Below are 23,701 nucleotides of genomic sequence, written 5' to 3'. Positions count from 1 at the left end.
TAACTAAAGTCTGATGAGGGATCCTGATGAGGGATCCCAACCCAAAACGTCGACCATCCCTTCGCCACCAAAGATACTGCTTGATCCAGAGTTCTTCCAGGAGATTGGTTTATGCTCCAGATTCCAACATCTGCACTTTCTCCAGCACAATCATATCCTTCCTACAGTGTGGTGATCAGAACTGATCCCACAATATACCAAGAGCAGCCTACCCTGTGTCTTGTAAAGTTCTAACATTTTCAGATCCTTCCTGGATGGTTGGTGCAACAGGCCAGGAGTAATTTGCAATTGAGTATCCCCACCCCAATCATTAACCCCCGCCCCAATCCGTTTATTTTTCCCTCTGGGATGCAAACTAAGTTAAACCAATAGGTCAGAGGTCAGGTGAATGGAGTCAATTGAGTAAAGGATAATTTTTTTATAATGAAATCAATTCTAAAAATATATTTTTTTAAACATGGTATGGTTTGGGTAGCGTCCAAGGAGTGCAAAGTTGAAACTGGCTTCAGAAGTAGTGGGTATAGATTGGTTAAAGATGACCTAGATTAATTATAAATTCTGAAATGTGTTCAATTTGAAGCTGAACTACATCATCATCAAAGAACAAGCCCTGTGGACAAGATAACATCACCCAATAAATAATCACAGGAAAGGTGACACAGAAGGTATCTTCTGCGTAGGCTTGCATTATTACCAAAATAAAAATGTAATCATGACATCCTTAAATACTACATTAGCTACACTGAAGAACAGCTTCATTATGTTAACCTCTGGGGTATCTTAACTACAGAGCAGACTTCATCCAAGCCTTAAATTACAAAATGCAATGAACAAAACCAAACAAGCATGTTGTTTACGGCATTGCAATGTATGATATCTTGTACAGCTTGATGATATTGTATCTAAAGTTATGTGATTAAATATTTTCAGCACAGTATTTTGACATTTAAGTAGTTAAGACGTTTTGTGGGCTAACTGAAGAGGGCAAGAACATTAAATCTTCCAATATGTTTCCATTTTACAGTTCAAATGGCAGAGATAATTGAAGAGGTTGGAGCTAAAGACTGAGAATTGTATTTTAAAGACACCAGAGACATACAGCAGAACTCTACAAAGAAATAGATCTGGGCGAGTTAAAAACTAGATGCAGACATGCATTCGCCCATTATTAGCGTAATGCATTTATTTATTCTTCAACAAAAAAAATATTTCAGCTGTTCTTCGCTATTAGGTTTAATTTAGAAATGGCAATTAGTTTAAAAATATGAATGCTTCTGGTGAAAGGTCAGACAAGTTATTTACTGTGGGAACTTTACATCTATTTTCACATATATTTTACAACTTAGAGGTGTCTAAGAAAACAGCCCAATCAAATTTAAATTACCATTTACTGAAAGAAACAATGTTCCTTATGAACAATCATCTCACCAGTTCTGATTACACAGGGGAAATCTACCAAATGAAGGCTTCTGATATCAATTACCTCTATATGCTTTCACAATCATTGATGAACTGATTTAATTGAGCAGGAGTCAAAATTTTCAATCAATGTCCATCAGTGGAACAGATAATTGTGTAGCAGAATCCCAATTTTTAAAAAAAACTTTTATTGAGAGACTTACGATACATGCCATGAAATATGCCAATGCCTGTGCAATCTAAAAGACACACCTAACAGAAGAGGCAACATAGTGGTTTACAAGAGGCATGAACTACAGGAGGCATGCCCCGGGAGTCCTCAACATGAGGTTGGACCCCATTAATTCTCAAGACTTCTGGTCAAATGTGGTCAAGGAAGTCTCCTCCATTTTGAACCTTTGGAAGAACTTTGAAAATTGCAAGGGCTTAGAACAGGGGTTCTGCATAGGGAATAGGACGCATGACTGAGCGGATGGCGTGCCACATCTATCACGTGTTCACATAGATCCCACCCTTTCGAGGACGCCACCCGGAGCACGGGCCCCTAGGTACGGGCGCTCACGAACATGGTGTACCTACGGACCATTGCCTTGGCTCTGTCCTGAAGGCGGTGGCTCAAATACACTCACTCGTCCCCAGCCTATTGACAACTCTGATCCCGAAAGTGAAGCCCAGACACAGAAGATGCGCGGCCGTGCCTGCGGCTTTGCGCAGGATGCGGGACAGCCAGAGCTCGGCACCTCCGCCAACGCAGGCCGCCTTGCGTCCTTCAGCCGCCGCAGCCTCGGACCAGGTAACGGAGATGATGGAAATCTGCGGACTGGATGATAATGAAAAAGAAAATCCGCCTGCGGGCCTGATGATTTCGGGTTATGGGCCGCATTCGGCCCGGGGGCCGTAGGTTGCCGACCCCCGAGGCAACCCCTTAGAACATGATCTGCATGTCAGGCTTCAACGTTTATCAACAAAAGTGGCTTGGTTACATTACCAATGGCAAAGCTAACTGAACCCTGAAGAAAGGCACAAAATGTTGGAGTAACTCAGCCAGACAGGCAGCCAAAAAGGAATGGGTGACGTTTTGGGTCGAGAACCTTCTTCAGACCCTGAAGGACACAGTTGCCAAATTATATTGGCAGTAGGTAGGGTGAACCAAGACAAGACACAATACACTGGGTTGCGCCGCCAGCAGTGGCTGCCTCGCCAACAGTCCATCTGTCCTTTTTTCTTTTTTTGTTATTTTTAGTATGTATTAACATCAAGTGTTCCTTGATTTGTTTTATGTGAGGGGTAGGGGTGGGGGGGGTTGGGGGAGATGCAATTTTTTCCGTATAGTATCTCCGTCTGCACATTGTGGAGTTGACGGCCTTTCCTGAAGACCAACGGGTGCTCCAAACCGCGGGAGTCTGCGGGACTTTAACATCGTGAAGAACGCAGTCTCTGGTAAGAAGAGGCCGACTCGGGAGCTCCATGCCGCGGAGAGAGTTTCAACCGCGGCATGCAGCTTTATTGAACTTTATTACCTTCCATCACAGTGAGGAATGTGGAATCCAATGTGGTGGATGTTTATATTAACATTTATGTGGTTGTGTGTCTTGTTGCTTTTCACTTAGTATTGCTGTATGGCAACTCAAATTTCACTGTACCTTAATTGGTACATGTGACAATAAACTGACCTTGAAACCTTGAACGTGGTGCAAAACAGAACAAAATGTCACCTGTGGAGGGAATGTACAGGTAACATATTGGGTCAGACTCCAACCTCTGCATTTCTTTGTACCTCTAAATTATGACATAAAACTACTTAACCTTGTCCTCACCATGTGTGGCAGATGCATGTTTACAATCACATTGATAAAAATGATCACTGTAAAGATTCCTTGTGGAAACAAAATCTCTGAATCCCACAGGATATTCCCCCAACATATTATATGGCACTATAATCGTGTAATTGGATAAAACAAACTTGGCAGCTGAAAACTAGGCTGCAATGTGGCACTGTGGACAATCAAGGGCAGCAATCACACCAGTACAATCTGTCATCTTCTGGTCTGGCATACTCCTCACTCTATCGTTACCGTCAGGCCACGGAATCAACTATTTTTCCAATTCGAGTAGAAAAGCATCAAATGCCTTTGCAAATGAGGTGACAATCTGGTGAAGATGCATGGCACGCTAAGCAGCAAAATCAACATGCCAAAGACTACATTAAACAACCTCGTATCCAATGGATCCAAAATTCTGCAACCCCGCCACATTTAGTTGTGAATGGGGCTAGATAATTTAACATGTACAACAACCACAGAGCAAAACATAAGTGTTAATGTCAAGTCTGAAGCATTCACATGCGCTCAATCAGAGTGCCAGGTCAATAACCCATCTCAAGGTCCTCTTGAGATCCCCAAAATTATTCATCGCAAAATTCAAGAAATGACTGGGAAAATATATGCAGTACAAGCCAAGAGACCACTCAACATCTCAACTATGGTCCTTATGCACCCTAGAGTAAGCTACAGCTCTAGCCAACTCAGTTCTGTTAAAACAGACATCTATCTGGAAAAAACAATCGGTATCATCTGATTCATCAATAATCTTCCTTCTATCCCATCGTCAGAAGGATATTTGCTGATGATCTTACACAACATATGATTCTATTTTGAACTGCTCAGTCAGTGAAGCAGTCCAGGTCCCCCAAAATAGAAATCACAAACCATTTTCCAATTTATGCTGATGCAGGATACAAGACGCAGAGAGAAATTTATAAAAAAACATTCTCTCTAAAATCTTACAAAATTCATTCCCTTTTCTGACTAGAGATCCAAGACATGATCTGAGAAGGCTGAAATCCTTTGCATGCTTAATTTGTTCTTCAAACGGAATAATAGTTGCTCAATGTGTACATTTTAGCCATACAAAACAATTTTAACAGTTGCTGCATACAGCTGCTTCTGGAAGTGGCAAAATTGTGACTTTACAGAAAAAATGTCAGAGTCCAAATCATGATTTATTAATTTTTTCTCCTGGGTATATATAGGATAAGCATTCCGGCTATGTTTGACCATAGTAATTTGGAGAGCCCTTTAATGATTCATGTTTATCTTGTCGGGTCATGCTCGCTCCTTGGATTAAGGTGACCTAATAAGATGGCATATAGTGGTATAAATGCCATTGTGCACTTTCCCTTTCAGACGATGAATTCACTTCAACAAGGTAGATTTTCATCCATCAAGTATAGATGTTAACCAATGAAATAGCCCAAGTGGTCAGCCATTTTTGCAGTACAATACAAGGTTCACTGATTGCTCAATGATTGCCATTTCATTGTCAACTAGATTTCTGTAACTCATGTGAAATTAGTGCATTTTGTACTCAGCTGCTAATATTAAGATGACAATCAAATATTCACTGTTATTTTAAATGTGTATTCAGCCTGAAAACAACCTATATTCACTCTGCAACAACCCCGACTGGGTGATCAAACCTGCCGACAAGGGAGGTGCCGTGGTAGTCTGGCACGCTGATCTCTCAGGCACCAACTTTCAGACACCTCCTCCTACTTATCCTTGGACCATGATCCCACAGACGAGCACCAGGCCATTATCTCAAACACCGGGCTTCATCATTTCCGGCTCCCTGCCCTCCCAAACCTTCAACCTCATAGTTCCCCAGCCCTGCACGGCCCGATTTTACCTTCTCCCCAAAATCCACAAACCTGAATGTCCTGGCAGACCCATTGTTTTTGCTTGTTCTTGTCCCACCGAACTTATTTCCACATACCTCGACTCCAACCTATCCCCCCCGGTCAAATCCCTCCCTACCTATGTCCAAGAAACCTCACACGCTCATCGTCTCCTCATGACTTCCATTTTCCAGGCCCCCTCTCCCTCATCTTCACCATGGATGTTCAGTCACTCTACACCTCCATCCCCCATCAGGAGGATCTTAAAGCCCTCCGTTTCTTCCTCGACCGCAGAACCAACCAATCCCCGTCTACAAATACTCTCCTCCACCTAGCGGAGCTGGTCCTTACCCTCAACAACTTTTCTTTTGACTCCTCCCATTTCCTCCAAATCCAAGACGTAGGTATGGGCACGTGCATGTGCCCCAGCTATGCCTGCCTCTTTGTAGGTTACATCGGACAATCCTTGTTCGAGGCGTGCCATGGCCCTATCCCCAAACTCTACCTCTGCTACATTGACGACTGCATTGGTGCTACCTCCTGCACCCATGCAGAACTCACTGACTTCATCCATTTCACCACTAACTTCCATCCGGCAATCAAATTCACCTGGACCATTTCCAACATCTCCCTACCGTTTCTAGACCTCACAATCTCCATCGCAGGTAACAGACTGACCAACATGTACTACAAACCCACTGACTCCCATGGCTATCTGGACTAAACTTCTTCCCACCTTGCTTCCTGTGAGGACTCCATTCCCTACTCCCAATTCCTCCGTCTACGCCGCATCTGCACCCAGGATGAGGTGTTCCAAACTAGAGCATCGGAGATGTCCTCATTCTTTAGTGAACGGGGTTTCCCCTGTTTGACTATAGATGAGGCTCTCACCAGGGTCTTCCCTATCTCCCGTAGCTCCACTCTCGCTCCCCATCCCCCCCACTCGTAACAAGGACAGAGCCCTCCTTGTTCTCACCTTTCACCCCACCAGCCGTCACATTACACAGATAATCCGCCGACATTTTTGCCACCTCCAACGGGATCCCACCACTGGCCACATCTTTCTATCTCCTCCCCTTACGGCTTTCCGCAGAGACCGCTCCCTCCGTAACTCCCTGGTCAATTCGTCCCTTCCCACCCAAGCCACCTCCTCCCCTGGTACTTTCCCTTGCAACCGCAGGAAAAGCTACACTTGTTATTTTGCCTCCCCCCTTGACTCCATCCAAGGACCCAAGCAGTCTTTCCAGGTGAGGCAGAGGTTCACCTGCACCTTTTCCAACCTCTTCTATTGCATCCGCTGCTCTAGGTGTCAGCTGCTCTACATCGGTGAGACCAAGTGTAGGCTTGGCGATCGTTTCGCCCAACACCTCCACTCGGTTCGCCTGGTGGCCCAGCACTTCAACTCCCCCTCCCATTCCGAATCCGACCTTTCTGTCCTGGACCTCCTCCACGGCCAGAGTGAGTCCCACCGCAAATTGGAGGAGCAGCACCTCATATTTCGCTTGGGCAGTTTACACCCCTGCGGTATGAACATTGACTCCTCCAATTTCAGGTAATCCTTGCTTTCTCCCTCCTTCCCCCTCCCCTTCCCAGCTCTCCCACAGCCTATCGTCTCCGCCTCTTCCTTTCTTCTTCCCGCCCCCTCCCCAACATCAATTTGAAGAAGGGTCTCGACCCGAAAGTTCACCTATTCCTTCGGTCCATAGATGCTGCCTCACCTGCTGAGTTTCTCCAGCATTTTTGTCTACCTTAGATTTTTCCAGCATCTGCAGTTCTTTCTTACACATTCAGCTTGAAAAGATCATTTCCAATCAAGTCAATGCAAACATTAAACCTTATAGGTGGGATAATTTGAGTTGATAATGGAAAGCATTTCGCTTGAGACACAATGACATTTCATTAAAATTTTACGATTTCACTGCTGCTTTTCCAGTCATATTAATACCAATCAGCAAAGCCAACTGATAACACCATGGAAGATAAAACCCGTGTACACGGAGGCCTACTGCTGGCTTCCCTCTGGAATGCGACATCCCTGAACAAAAACACAGAGAAGATTCACCAGAGGATAGTTGTTCAAATGTAGTGAAAATCCCAAAATAAATAAACGATTAAATAATGAAATAAAGATGACTAAAGTGTTTAACCACTTCGACCAGCGTTTCTCAACTGGGGATCCCCGTAACGCTAGTTTTCCGCGAGAGGTCGTTAGGGGTTCAGAGAGAAATAGCGATAAATAGGCTAATCATATGTAAATGCATTTGAGTAATTTTTGGGTTTAATTTCATATTCATAATTTTATTATACACGTACAGCATATTCTTGGAAAATTCTTGTTTTTTATAATAAAGTCTTCAACCTGTTATATAATTTAAAAGTATAATAATCATAGGGAATATATTTAGCGACATCTATACGGCGCCAGTGTGAAACGGCCTTTAGTGGGCAGTGGACAGGAGCTGTACATGACGGATTTGGTTATCATCATGACTCATTTATGATGTTGGTTATTTATGTTTATTTTTTGTGTGAATTAAAACCTCCTCATGAGGTCTCTTGAACAAGCAGTTTGATTTCAGTTATTTTTTTGCATTGTCAATAAACTTAAACCAGTTATCAGAAAAATACATTATATTTGCCTTATGAACTTTAAGTTTATGAAAGAAAGAAAGAGATTAATAAAGGTATATAATAATTTTTATGTAGGGGTTCCCTGAGACATGAAAATTATTTCAAGGGCTCCGCAAGGGTGAGAAACGCTAACTAACACAGTTGTCAGGATCAAGGGCGACTTGCTTCCATTCTTTATTTTCTAATATAGCTGAAAAGTAATGGGTTGTTTGGGATGGTGTGAACCCCTTCCACTATAAGTGCATGGCCTCCATGTGTTCTCATCAAAGAGACTGGGGATATTCGGTGTTTTCCACCTTGAGTGGTTAGAGACCAGAGATTCCCTTGTCAGAGGTGATGATCATTCTTTTTCATGGAGTCTTTGAGAACATCCTCAAAGTGCATTCTCCACCTGGAAATGCCTTATCCTTATGGAGCTGGGGCTAGAGTGCTTGTTCTGGGAATGTGGTTAGACACATCATACAAATCAAACCACTGGAAATTTCATCCAAACTCCCAGTATCTCCAAATCTATTCACAGGATACGCTAACTAATGTCAGAATCCTTTCCTGGCCAAATTCCCAGTAACAAGTTTTAGATTACACTCAGCTGCTTCTGATAAGCATATCATGTTGTTTGCACAACAATCCAAGACTCTTGAAACAGGCACCCAACTTTGAGTTCCATCACAGTTACCAATTAGGAGGACAGAGGACACAGTTCAAGGATGTTCTCGAGGTTTCCCTGCATAGGGTAACATCCTCACAAACTCCTGAGAATCCTGGTCCATGTTGACCAAGCCAGATAAGGTACTGGGAAAAAGAAGGGTTTCGGCCCGAAACGTCGCCTATTTCCTTCGCTCCATAGATGCTGCTGCACCCGCTGAGTTTCCCCAGCAATTTTGTGTACCAAAAGAAAATCAAGTCTGTTTGTCAGGAGCATGAAGAAGTCCAATGCTCTACGTTCCATACTACTTCCCACCTGCCCCAGCGGTAGTCACCTCAGAATTGAAATGACAGAAATGTATTCTGCAGACCAAGGGATTAAGTAGTAGCCTTATCCTGCCAATGGATTTTGAGACATTTACAGAAATAAATGATGACACTTTTGCTGTGCTTCCAAACTTGCAGTCCACCTAACAGAAGGGTAAATAACACTCCTGCTTGGTAGATCACAAGCTTAGGGTTGGATTTTTGGTCTTAAAACACTTTTCTCCACAATCAACAAAAAAGGCTGCACATATGCATTGGAGACATAGATGATTGCACCAGCACCCCCCCCCCCCCTCTATCCCATTTTCTCTCCTCTATCTACTCTGGTCCTCTCTCACCCCTTTCTTCCCAACTTCCCACCACCTCCCCCAACCCTATCCCCGCATCCCCCACAAGCTTCTTCCACTGGACCCCCTCCAATGCTGTCCCCCTCCAATGTACTGCTTCCCCCTCCCCTCCATTTGTTTATCCAATCTGCAGCATTATTCAGTCCAGTTCCATATGTCACTTTCCTATCACATTCCAGAATCTGCAGCCTTGTGTTCTCCACCTATCCAGCCTTCCAGCCTCTGTTTCTATCTCCAACCTTACCTCTCCGATCCGACTGTCAATTAATCCCTCCTCACCTACATCTACCTCTCGCTTGCTATCTCCTGCCACACCCCTCCCCACCAACTCTTTAAACTGGCATTTTCCCCTCTGCTATTTCAGTCTAAGTGAAGGGTCGTGGCCCAAAACATCGACTAGCCATTTCTCTTCACAGATGCTGACAAATAAATGTATCTTGTATCTTGTTCAACCTTCTAAGTTGTTCCATTGCTCTCCTTTTTTCACTGCAGATGCCACCATTTGTAGTCCCTCGTGCCTGCCTCAACAACTTGTGCCTTTGACACACCAGAACCAGTCATGGTTCAATTTACAGCATTTAACATGACAGAAGGTACCGAGAAAGTAACTAGCTGCAGCAATTTGGGTGTTGCATGTATCTTACAATTGATCAATGCCAAACAACAACTTATCTTGACTTGCTGCTTCATTGGTATCGGAACACTCCAATTCATTTGCACAGATGCTGGTATGTAAAGTCCGCGTATTGGAGTTAAAATGGATTGACAAAATGTTAGAGCTATTCGTTCTTATCAACTTTAAGAGCTGGGTGCCATCAGCTGAATATGATTTTACTACACCCGACACCTCCAAAACCTGATCCATGTGGTTAAACACTAACCTAATTAGCACAGGGCTAAAAACATGTTTCTTTGTTTATCTCATTCCCTTGACCGAAGACCCCTTTAATCATATGCCATTACTCCTAAATCTAGTTTATAAACTTCCTATTTTTTGTAAATGATCATGGTCTTATGATCTCTACAGTTAAGCATGTTAAAATGTGAGAAAGGGAAAATAAATGTGGATGCCATTGGTATTTGCTGCACTGTGAATCAAAGCGACAGCCAATCAAATGAGCTTGCAAGGTGCGTAAATCTCCTCTCATGGCACCATCACTGTAATGGCGAGTTCTCACGGTGCGACCTGAAGCAAGATGTCACCCGAGTGAAGTGGTCGTGGTCCAGCACGAGTTCCGCACGATAAAGTGTTCCCACGATAAAGAGTTCCCACGGTACTCGGCAATTCTGTCATTTGTGCGACTGACTTGTCCGTCTCCCGATCTTTCCCGTTAATCGTGAATGAACATCGTGGACTGTAGTGTAGTTAATCACGTGGCACAAATGATGTCACTTTTTTTTCACACGCTATATAAATATCCTCCGTTCGTAGAATTGTCTCATTTGCAGACATGCCTATACAAAGTTGGTTCGAGTACAGGCTGGTTGTTATTTTCATTGACGTGCTGTATGCATTAGCGCAACATGTGCATCGAAAACGCTTGCGTGAAGGCAGAAGGGTGAGATTAATTAAAAAGATAATTAAGAGGAAGTCTCACTGGGTTAAGCCCATGTTTCAACAGGAGACCTCAATTAGGACAATATGAGCAACTGCTTAATGTGCTGTGCGAAGAGGATAAAAGTGCATTCAAAAACTTTGTCAGAATTTCACCCGAGCTCTTTAATGAGTTAAAGAATAATTTGGGACCTCATGCATAATTTATTTTATGGCTCTAAAAGAGACATGATTCCCACTTCAAACGAAGAGGGTGTAAAAGCTGTCTGCCACTACTTTTACACTGCAGCTGCAGGGAACAGACAGACTTATAAGATAAATTAAAGGTGACTGCAAAAACAGCACTTTTACATCTGTAGCATTGTATGTTTTAAAATCATGGATAACATTAAATTGTTCTCCTGTACATAAACTAATATATTGTTATAGTTACTCACATGAGCACCGGGGATACTCAGCAGCCTTCGTCTCCAGCAGGTTGCGCTTTCTCTCCCTATTTCTATAATCCTCTCTGGATTTGTCATAGAGAATCTCATTGAATTGGTGCCACTCCACCAATTCACCCTCTTGTTCCCTGTTGAAGTTATATGGCTTTACCTTCTGCCATCTAACCTTTATGTTCTCGTCTGCTGAGAATATTGTGGAGGCAACAGCTACTGGGGAGGCAATCTCAAATACACCCTGATCACCCTCTCCCTGCTCCAAGGAGCCCACAGGCAGTGGTATCTCTGGCATCTCCTCTTGCCTCTCCACCTGTCTCGCTTGCTGAGTTTCCTCCTCATTTACCTGCATGGCTAAAAACTTTCCGACTTTCTTTGACCCCTTTCTTTGCGATTTTCTGAGAGGCATCTCTGCAAGTCTTACTGTGAAAAAGATTCTCAAACAATGACAATTAGGTGGGACGTCCTCGATGGACACATGGTCCATTGGCGATATTGAGACCACCTCTTTTACTCACCTTATGTCCCTTCTGTCAAGCTTCCGGGTTTACCGTTCGCAGGAGTTCCCACGGTATTCGCAAGTGTCATTACGGATATCGCACGGATATCGCACTGGCATCTGCGTCCATACAATGTTGCAACGTTGCTCAAGACACTCTTGGAGAAATTCAAAAATGTTTGAATTTTCTCCCGACCTTACCAAGTCACACGACTACCTGCCGTTAGCGCCACGGAGGTCCTCGGTGGTCCACGAATGCCGTACTGCTATCGCAGAAGGTTCCCACGATGTTAAATCTTGTTAGGTCTTGCTTCAGGTCGCACAATGAGAAAGCCCTTTAACTGTAAGTAAATCGGCTTCAACTTTTCCATTTTTTCTTATTTTTTCTTAGCTTTTCATTTTGTCTTTCCATTTATTGTTACTGACAGCCGTCTGCGCTGGCGATCACGACTTGTTGCTGTATTTCAGCATGCATTAGAGATATCTATTTCTAGGAGTATTTATAATACCCAGCCAGTATTGAAACAGCAACAGGTCACAGACAGACAGCACTACAATCAAGAACATAGAGCTTTGTTGAGTATTAACACTTTAACCATTTGCAATTCACAGGACTTCTCCAATAAAAAACAGAAAATGCTGGGAAGAATCACATCAGGCAGTATCTGTGGAGAAAAATACCCTTAACAATTCTCATCAATGACCTTTCACCAGAAGGTTCTCAATTGATTGAGATACTTTCTAAATTAAAGTGTGCTATGGATGTAATGGGAGCCCGGGTGTTATTTCTAAACTTCCTTTGGTGTTTAAAGTTTTTAAACAGTACCATATAATTTCAGAACAACATGCATAAATCTGTCCTTGCTGTAGGATACGTCAAGGCCCTTATCAAAGGCAATAACCTGCAGCTTTTGATTACAGTGCATCTGTTCCAGTGAAAATATGCGAGAACTGCAGAATAAGAAAACTCTGCCGGGAACACGATTACTCATTGCAAAAAAAAAAAAAAAAAATCCTAAAAAGTAACCATCATGTTTTTTCTAAACTCAAACCTAGGAGCAGCAGGACCATTGATGAAACATTCGGTGTCTGTAAGCTAAATCAGGCAGTCCCACCTCTCCCCCACCACACCTAATTCTTGGCTAACATTTCTTGCGGAAAGGGGCAGATGGATGTGCACTAAATTATGCTCAGCTATGACAATTCCTAAAGCCAAATTAGCTGCTTATTCCTTATTTAAAATAGAAACTTAGAAGCATCGCAAAAGGTATTTTCTATCCTTTCCCATCACAAGAACATTACTTCAGAAGTATAAAACATGGGGAAAAAATGCTTCAACAAATTTGACTCCTTGACGCCACTGATGTAGATCCACAGCTTACAGCGAATTGATATTTACTCGGGGACACAGGTTCAATAGTGGGGAAAAACATGAATTTCATACCAGTGAATGGAATTAACCTAGTTGTTCAGGGAGTTTGAAGATGTTTATTCTGCATTTAGCTGTGCTATCACAACTGTGCAATTTATTTTATGAATTCTGACCCGTTTTGCTTCTGTTATTACTCCAATGAGCAAATCATCTTAAAAACGCAACATACTTTTTTTCCCACAATAAACTTAAAACAATTTAGCAGACAGGAAAAGGAAAAATGTTTGCATCAAGCATGCCGGGAAAAAAAATCAGTTTCAAGCAAAAAATATCAATCCTCTTTACATGACTGAATTTGAAATTAATATGGTCATAGAGTCATACAGCGTGAAAATTGGCCCCGGCCTAATTTGCCCACACCGACCCAACATGTCCTAGGTAGACAAGTCCCACCTGCCTCCGTTTGGGCCATATCCCTCTAAACCTGTCCTATCCATGTACCTGTCTAAATGTTTCTTAAATGTTGCGAAAGTACCTGTAAAAGATCTCTGGCCCTATCTCTTCATGTGTTATCAAAATGTGATGTAGTACGATTTGCTGATGTACAGCCAAATGACAATTTACTGTATTATGTTTTAAGACTGCTTGAGGAAAACTAATCGTCGATTGTCATTGAAACATTATATACTGCAAAGTTTTGAGATTCAAATTTCAAAATAATTGATTAAATTGCAAATAATTGTCAATTATTACATCTGTGGCAAAATCATTATTACATGTCACTGCAGGGGGCAGAGTCATCATCACAGCTATTATTAAAGTAACATAGCCGCCTCTCACAGGCTTAAAGCCATAAAGTTAAATTCAGGGATTCAAATGACCATCAAAGCTTGATTATCCAACATTTATTGTGTAATCTGAACCCCTTGACAGCACTGCCCCTTTAAGCTTGGCATTCATTGATGTCTTTTTAAATACCATATGGAAAATCAATCATGAAATACTACTTGCCTCCAGGCCTGTAGACAACATCGTCCTCTGTTACAAATGAAGTTATATCACCAGTCTCTGCTCTCTCGTAGCGCGATTTCTTTTTAGGCGGTTTCTTTATTTTTGATTTCTTTCCAGCATCCTCATTTGTCGCACTGTCTTTGTCATTTTCTTCATCTTCCGTATGGTCACTTTCAGCATAATTCTTGGCACCTCCTTCCAAAGTACAACTGCGCCGTGGCCTACAATGTTCGCTCTCCCGTTTATCTCTTCTATCTCTCTCCTTATCCCGATCGCGATCTCGCTCTTTATCTGCTGTCATGATTCGCCACGTTCCTTCCTCTGTCCTCTCACGGCTTGGCCTCCGTGAAAGGTAGACAGTAAGCCTGGGCTTCAGTCTTCTGAATTTGATGCTCAACTCCAGAAAAAATCCTGCCACTCCAATAACCCCAGAATGTTAGGAACGGCTAGAAAAGAAAGAGAGACACAGATTACAAAATTATGTCCACAGTGCATTTGATAATATATGCTTAGCCAGGGTGATTAGTTGAAGTAGCATTGTAAAAATGTAGATGCTACCAAACCAGAAGATGTGCCTTTGTGGCATTATATCTTAAAAACATTTAAGTTAACAGCTTTGATTTTCTCTCACACCAAGCCAAGTAACTATCAGCCGTAAGAAAGGTTTGGATCAATCATATTTATACAATGATACCCAATAGACATTCTGCCTTTCCCTTCCTCTGTATTGATAAATAAAATACATCACTTTCTTTCAGCTGCAATACTGACAAAGATTAAAACTCAGCAGAATAAAAGGCAAAAAGGTGTCGTCCAATATTCCATTGTATCAACTATCTGCAGTACCACATTGCTAATGAGACCAATCCTATCATTGATCGTTTCTGGAAATTTATGTATTGATTTAGTTATTTACATCCTTCCCAATTCCAACTAGGCTAAAATATGATCTGGTGGTCTATTTGATTCCGTGTCACACAAAATAAGTGGAGGAAAAGAGAGCTTGGTTTCAATAATGTTTCAGATCAATAGTGCTGCGCTGTCACTTATGCTTAAAGTCAGCTTGGTAACATTGTTGCCTGACTTGGTAGGTAACGGGTTCAAGTGTCATTCCAGGACATCCCATTGGTGCATCACATTGTCAGAAATGTCACACTCTGGAGGACAAGTTAAAGATTTTCTTGAGAGCATTAAAAATTCCATGGAATTTTTCCAACATTCTACCCACAAACAAACACCAATTAGATTGACTAGTTTTCTCACAACAGCTTGTGGAACACTGCAAAATATAAAATGGCTGCTACATTTATCAGCATGACAATTCTCATTTCCAAAATAATTAATTGAAAATGAAGCGTTATTGAACTTTAGACAAAGATGCAATAAGTGAAGTCTTCCCATCTGATTCAGCCAAAGAAAATGTTTTTGTATGCTCTTATAAAGGAATGAACTAGATGTTTGAAATCTCTTGACTGAATCAGCCAGCTTTTTCAAGCTGAATGTAGTAATCTAGTTTTTGTGCAATCCTGTCTTACATAAGAATGGGATCCTTGGTAAAGGAACATAACTAGAAGATAAGGGCCAGACATTTAAAACTAAGGTATGTTGGAATTTCTTCTCAGATAGAGTGGCGAATCTTAAGAATTCTCTGCCTTGGCAGATGGTGGAAGCTGGATCAACAGAAGTATTTAAGGTGAAGGTGGATAAATATTTGATAAATCAACGACTGGTGAGGTGTGGAGAAATGGCCAAAGTTGATCAGCCATGATCATATTAAACAGCAAGGCAGGCTTGAAGGGCCTGTCGGCCTACTATTTTCTTGTTATACTCACTGTTATACAATCATTCTGAATGCGTTTTAAAAACTCTGATTGAAAACTGCCTCTGTTGATTATAGAAACTGTCGTTTGAAGCTGAATAACTGGAAGTTGCTGCATAAAGTTAACTAGAATTTGAATACATTAGGGTTTTCCCCTAAAAAAGAGGAAACTGACAGTTAAAGAGTTGTATAACACAAATACCAGGATATTTACTGATCCCATTTGTCATGATTCTATTTTATCCCTTATCACCTCGCCTGCAATTCCTGAAAAAATCTACTTTTTTGCTGGAAAGCAATTTCATGGAAAAGGCATGTTCCATAATGAAAGCCAAACACTGAAGACATCACAACTTTCCATGCATGCGAAAATGCTGTCCTTACCATTATTACATAATAAGGTCTATTAATTCAACAGCAAAACTGCAAGGTTTGGATTTCTACATGGAATGCAAAGATCAGATTACATTGCTTGAACAATAACTTGGTAGAATTTTCTGAATGGTATGGAGTGTGGAGACATTCTGGTTAACATTCCGAGTTGAACAAATTAATTCCATAAGTTCTGTTTCAAAAATATCTAAAAATAAAAATCAGAAATGTATCTTGTAAACTTCCATAAGTGTTTTTAGTCACATTTCTACATAATGTTTATGTTTATAAACCTATTTTCACATTATGCGTCTGTATTATTACAGCATTTGTACAAAGGTTAAATATAAATGTTTTGTACATCCAACCATGGAAACAACTTTGTTATGCATTTTAAGTATTTCAATATGTACTGGCTGTTGAGCATAAACAAACAAAATATACTGGGATGAATAAAAGTGTGCTTTATTAGTTAAAGATGCATGAAAACTCTTTCAGAGCTTTTGCACCAGATATGGAAAGTAATGACATCTGACACGTATAAAGTAATTTCACGATTTATATAGATGTAATCACATGGGAGGTATGCCTGTGCCGCTACTTTCGTAGAAGTTTAAAGAGATACAACATGTCTCCGAATACGCTAACAAATTTCTAATAATGTATTGTCAAAATTATCCCGTCTGGTTACATCATAGCCTGATATGACAGGTCCAACACAGAGGAACACAAGAGTCTGTGGAGTGACAAACACAGCCCAGTCCACCACAGGCACAGTCCTCCTCTCCATCGATAGCATCTACGTGATGTGCCATCGATCATCAATGATCCCCAGCAATGCCCTCTTCTCACTGCAACCATTGGGCAGGAGGAACAGAAACCTCAAGTCCCACACTACCATGTTCAGGATCTGCTACTTTCAAATAACCATCAGGTTTTGAACTAACCGGCACAGCTGTAATCCTACTTCAACAATATAACACTATGGTCGACCTCTTGCACAATTGCGAATGTTTTTTTTCGAATTATGTTTTGGACTAGACTTTTTTGCAGTCTTCTTTCGGTTATAAATTTTGTGTAATTTATATATAATTTGTTGTAGTTTGCTTGTCTGAATTCAAGTGCCCGTGATGCTGCTGCAAAAAATATTTTTCATTGTACCTGTACCTCACTGTACTTGAGCATATTACAATCAACCTGACTTGATTTAGTTATGCTTCACTAGACAGCTATCTTATTATTAGAGCTACATTGGACTGGAACGCCCCTCATACATTTTGACCAGCTATTTCAATTGATGAGATATTGTTTAAACAAACATTTTCCACAAATACATCCCTTTCACGAGCTCAGGAATAGTAGTGATCGATTTACTGTGCAGCAATTTTAAATGTCAAGAACTGGAATGTAAATGCAACTAAGTGACTCTAGGATTCAGTTTCATATTACATTTGCTGCACTTATGTGACTAGATGCACAATTACACTGGCCTGGAGTTTCCTGGCTGCGTCGATGTTCCGACACATGCCATTTCTCCATCTCCTAAATCTACACTTAGGGTGGAGCTGATAAATCCGTAGCTATGTAGTCTATAAAGCTGGTTCTGTTGTTATCAGTGAAGCTCATGCCCTCGTAGCCATGAATGGCAGCCTTACCCAGAGAAATGCTCTGACAGATAGCTGAGCCTCGTTCAAGGCTTACCAGCTGTCCAAACAATCAAGGATGATGACTATCTGTTTATGTCTCTGACATACAGATATTAAAAACTATTAATAATCTTGAAAAATGTACAATATTTAGAAACTCAACCAGTTAAGAGTTTAAAAAAATGAAATAGATGTGTTAATTTAATTAATTAAAAACCCCATTAATTACCTGTGACTTGCCTCTCCACTCCGTTCCACTCCAAAGAAATAAATGAAGCTGTTGAACATGCCCACTCACCCCAGAAAAATAGACAAGGTGCTGGAGTAACTCAGTGGTCAGGCAATATCTGTGGAGAATATGGATAGGCAAATTTTCGGGTTGGGACCCTTCGATCCAAAACATTGCCTATCTATGTTCTCCAGAGATGCCGTCTGACCTGTGGAGTTACTTTACTAATTTGTCGTCTTTGTAAACTAGCAGTTCCTTGTGCCTATATCCCACTGAACACAGCCTCAGAGTACATTTACTGGCATTAGTTCAAGGCGTTTGCACTACACTACTGAAAAACAAGTATTCCAAAGTTGTTACAGAGAATTGAATGAAGTGGCTGCAGAGAGAGTGGACTCATTGGTTGAAATTTATCACAACTCACTAAATTCCAGGAGGAAGATTAGAAAACACCCAATGTGACTCCTTGTTCAAAAAAGGGGGGAAGAACGAAGAGCACTGTTGGCCGGGAGGTTTAGCACCCATTGTTGGCAAGGTGCAAGAATAAAATAGAGAATAACTAATTGTTTTAGAAAGCTTAAGGAAAAACCTGATTAGGTAGTATATTTAGATTTTCATAATTCATTTGAAAAGGTGCCTCAGAGTCAGAGACAAGGGTTCGATCATGACTATGGGCATTGTACGGAGTTAGTACGTTTTCCCAATGACCACATGCGTTTTCTCTGGGTGCTCCAGTTTCCTCCCACATTCCAAAGATGTGCAGGTTTGTAGGTTAATTGGCTTCTGCAAATTGTCTCTAATGTGTAGGATAGAACTAGTGTACGGGTGATCGCTGGTCGGCGTGGACTTGTTTCCATGCTGTATCACTAAACTCATGATGTGAGTGCATAAATAAAACCTCGTGGTATTAAAAGAAGTGAATTGGCATGAAATGAAAACTGACTGTCGCGCAGAAAACTGAATTGGAAGATATGTTGTTTTTTCAGCCAGGAAGGAGTATCTCAAGGTTCACTACTTGGTCTTCAAATGATTACTACTTACATTAGCAATCTAGAGGGAACAAAATACAAGGCTTTCAAGTGGCAGATGATATGAAAGAAGGTGGATAAGTGCGTTGTGATGAGGACATTGTGATTCTGCAACAGGATATAGATAGATTGATTGCTTAGCTGCAAACCAGGCAAATGGAATTTAATGTAGAGGAGTAGGCCATTCGGCCCTTCGAGCCAGCACCGCCATTCAATATGATCATGGCTGATCATCCAAAATCAGTACCTCGTTCCGGCTTTGCCCCATATCCCTTGATTCCGTTAGCCCTAAGAGCTAAATCTAACTCTCTCTTGAAAACAGTGAATTCCACAGATTCGCATTTCTTTGGGTGAAACAGTTTTTCCTCATCTCAGTTCTAAATGGCCTACCCCTCATTCTTAAACTGTGACCACTGGTTCTGGACTCTCCCAACATCAGGAATATCTTTCCTGCATCTACCCTGTCCGATCCTCTAAGAATTGTATATGTTTCTATAACATCCCCTTTCATCCTAAATTCCAGTGAATACAAGCCCAGTCGACCCATTCTTTCACCATATGTCAGTCCCGCCATCCCGGGAATTGACCTGGTGAACCTATGCCGAACACCCTCAATAGCAATAATGTCCTTCCTCAAATTAGGAGACCAAAATTGCACATGATACTCCAGGTGCAGTCTCACCAGGGTCCTGTGCAACTGCAGTAGGACCTCCTTGCTCCTAAATTCAAATCCTCTCGCAACGAAGGCCAACGTGCTTCACTGCCTGCTGTACTATGCTTATTTTCCGTGACTGATGTACAAACACAGCCAGAGAAGTGCAAGGTCATGCATTTCGGTTGGAAGAAAAGGCAGATTATCCAAATGGAGAGAGACTACATGTTAATGAAGTGCAAAGAAAGTTATGAGTTCTAGTACACGAATCACAAAAAAATTAGCAGTCAGGTCCAAGAAATAGTTAAGGCGCCAAACAGTATTTTGGCTATTTTCCTAACAGACCAGAGTTTAAAAATAGGGAGGTTTTGTTTCAAATGTCCAGATTGTTGGTGAGGCTACATTGGAGTACCGCACACACTTTTGGTCCCCTTATGTATCAAAACGATACAGAAGCATTTGAATAATCCAAAAGAGATTTACTAGGCTAATTCCTGGAATGAGACCGTTAACTAACAAGAGAGTCTAGACAGTTTGGGTCAGTATTCATTGGTGTTTGAACATATAAGATCCTACAGGGGCTTGATAGTGTGGATGTTGAGATGTTTCCACCATTGGGAGAGACTTGAACATGGGGGGCATCGTTGCAAGATAAAGGGCTGGTCATGTGAAACAGAAGCATGTAGAAATTTCATCCCTCACAGAGTTGTGAATCTCTGGAATTTGCTCCCAGAAAAAGTAGAGACTGGACCATTAGAAATAGTAAACGTGGAGATAGATAAATAATTGAAGCATGGCCAATTATTGGGAGATCAGCCATGATCATTTTGAATGGTGGCGTACCAAAGAGGGGTCTGATGGCCTTCTTCTGCTCCTATTTTCTTGTGTTCTTGCATCCGGACCTTTTAAATTGACAAAAGACAACATGACAATGAGCTAGAGAAATAATCCTATCTGTCGAACTATGATTCTTCTCACAAAATATAGGCCTTGCATTTTGTTAATCGGGATGTCCCATACCCGAATCAGCACCTGAGGGGTGTTAGAATTTTTACATTTGCTTTTTAACAACAACCCTATCATCAAAATTGAAAAATCATGTAAGGCACATATTTGCATTATTCATGTTTAAAGTGAGTGCTTCTGATCATTTCCTAACTTAATAGTTTCAATCAATGGAATTCACTTTTTCTTTTAGTAGTCATTTAAATTTATAAAATGCATTTCACTTTTTAAATTGTTTCAAGGCACTTCAAAACTGTGTTGGGTATATGGCTGTGAGAATATAAACTGCCAGAATAGATAGTTGAGGCAGGTATTAGTCGGGCTGAAGGGCCTGCTTCAGTGCTGCATGACTCCATGACTCAAAGCTGTGTTATTAAACATATTACCACCCCCCCCCCCCCATCTCCCACAACTCTGTTAGGCCACAAGAAGAGGTTAAACCAATTCACCAACTCTGAGAAATAAATTAAGAGCATTTTTACAGCTGGATCCAAAAGACACCTTGCTGAATTGTCATCCTCTCTCAAGCCAAGTTTACTCTTTCAGGAAACGTTAATTACAGACAGCAATCACGCCTGAGAATATGTAACACTCTAATTTTGGACTTACAAAATGCAAACAATGTAATTAAAATACTCGCGATAGATGGATTTCAATTTGTGAAAATCATTGCCTTTAAAGCATCAACTCACCCATCTGGAAGTAAATGCAAGGACACGTTGCAACAATAACCAAGAAAAATATATAAAGTTATGTCCGTTTTTTTTGTGATTAGGTGCATATACATTGGAATCAGATTTAAAATGGCTGTGCCAAGCAGTGTTTAGAGAAGTCTGATCTTTTCATTAATTTTAATGATCCACTAGGGTAGTCAAGTTTCCAGTGAATATTACTGTCTGGCAGACTATCCTCTGGCAGCTGGCTGTGTCGTCAAACATAATCCAGACCGATTTGATCTGAATCTCTCACAATCTTGGCAGGTTCACTAAAACTAATCATCCTTGCTTAACGCAGTGTTGCATATTTTACGAACACTTTGTCATAGGATTGCCTGGAAGAAATGTCTAAGGCCTGTTAAATGACACCGCAATGAAGTGAAGTAGTATTCAAATATCCCCAAATATTTCTTAGCACGAGGCAGTGAAGCTGATGAAACAAAAGGTCTGGAACAATTGAAAAGCACCAATATGAACAGATACCACTCGAGTGAATAATTTTGCAGAACTATTCATTTTCGTTAATCTGTTACTCTTTTCTTTGTAGCCATATAGCCACAGAAGAATATGTTCCGTTTATCCATGTCTTCAGAGATAAATGGTGCAATGAAAAGAAACCAAGTATTATTACCAACCAAATGCTATTCTTTCCACAATACAGTTCTGATGAAAGGCTGATGATTTGAAATGTTAACTTGACTTCCTGCTCCAGCAATTCTGCTCCTATGCTCTCTGTTACTGTCCTAGCAATCTGGTACATCAATTGTCATGCATTGGGAAAAATGGATTGCAAGATTGTTTATTATACTTTTGCAACTGGAGGAAGTTTATTTAAAAATTAACTAAGAAAAGGAAGCTCTGTTCTGTGCTGAAAATAGTAACGATTACTTAGGGGAGAGGCGAAAAGGGAGAGGGAGCAAACAAACAAAGACCAGTTGACCTAATGTCAGTTTTAGAAAAAAAATAATCTAGAATCAGTTAAGGATGTAGAAACAAGCTATAGCACTCAGAAGCCATATGATTCAGCAAACTCAATGACAGGTTTATCGAAAGAAAATTGTTTGGCAAATGCGATTGAGTTTTTGGACATGTAACTAGCAGGGTAACTAAATGGGAAAGCAGAGGATGTGGTGTCTCTGGACTTAAAGGCAACAATTGATAAGATACCACATAAAATGTTGTGCACAAGATAAGGGTTTGTGTGGGTTGGGGTTGCACATTAGCAGAGTGGATAAGAGTAGTGGGTAAAGGACAAAAACAGGAATGAACCAATCTTTTTCAAATTATCAGACGGTTACAAGAGTGGCGCAACAGGAATCAGTACTGGACTGTCAGCTGATCACAATCTACATTAACGGATCAATCAAGACGACAGGCCCATAACGTATTCAAGATCCAGGGACATGCAAAGCTATCTGGAAACATGAGCTGTGAGAAGGATGCAATGAATCTGGAAAAGGATATGGACAGGTTGAGCAAGTCAGCACATGCTGGAAAATGTGAGATTATTCGCTTCAGTAGTGGAAAAATAAGTTTTGTTTTAATTGGTGAGAAAAACGTCAATGATGCTCACGGAGAGCATAATGGATCAGTTGTGAAATGCAGAAGCTAAACATACAAGCGCAGCAAGCAGTTAGGAAGGCAGTTGCAAATAATGCTTCCTTGCGAGTTGTAGTACGAGAAAATGAAAATTATGAGCAAGTGCACAGGGTTTGGCAAGGTCACAACTGGAATAATAAACGGTTTTCGATGCTATACATGAGAAGGAATAGACTTTCTTTGAGGATAGTGAATGATTACTGGAATAAAAAACAGTTCAATGAGGAGCAGCTATAAGATGATGTGCTATGCTCACTAAAATACAGAAACTAAACACAAGTACAGCAGGCAAGTACATGAAGGCAAATGGTAAATTGTTCTTCTAAATTGGTATTTAGTAATATGAGGTAATCTCACTTGTACAAGTGTGCTCAGAAGCCGTTTACTTAAGTAAGAAATCCTAGAACTCCGAACCAATGTCCCAAGATGTGGGCAGATGAAGAGAAATGTCTTCACTCGGATAGTTGCAGTTCTTTGGAGTTTTCTAACCAGGCAGCTATGCCTGCTCAGTACTAGAGTATGACTGAGATTAATGGATAACTGGATGCAAGGAAATAAATGGACCCAGCAGGAAAATTGAGGTAAAAGATTAGCCCAGATCTTGATGAATTGCATTGCAAGCTCTAAATACTGTATGGGATCCTCATAACATAACAGCCTCATAGAATCACACAGCGAAGAGCCATGGACCACTGAGTCCACGCCAACTATCA

General features: G+C 41.0%; 1 protein-coding gene across 7 annotated transcripts in view; it reads right to left on the bottom strand.

Moving 5' to 3' along the window:
- Positions 1-23,701, bottom strand: part of rere (arginine-glutamic acid dipeptide repeats) — a 530,103-nt gene that overhangs the window by 377,017 nt on the left and 129,385 nt on the right. For all 7 annotated transcript variants that reach the window (XM_033048501.1, XM_033048500.1, XM_033048503.1 and 4 more), the window contains one exon: positions 13,923-14,368. In XM_033048501.1, coding sequence (XP_032904392.1) covers positions 13,923-14,223 — 301 coding nt within the window. In that variant the 5' untranslated portion in view covers positions 14,224-14,368. The remainder of the gene's footprint in view (positions 1-13,922; positions 14,369-23,701) is intronic.

Source organism: Amblyraja radiata, chromosome 31 (genome assembly GCF_010909765.2).
Source record: "Amblyraja radiata isolate CabotCenter1 chromosome 31, sAmbRad1.1.pri, whole genome shotgun sequence".
In the NCBI taxonomy this organism is placed as follows: domain Eukaryota; kingdom Metazoa; phylum Chordata; class Chondrichthyes; order Rajiformes; family Rajidae; genus Amblyraja; species Amblyraja radiata.
This window is presented reverse-complemented; position numbering and strand designations above follow the sequence as displayed.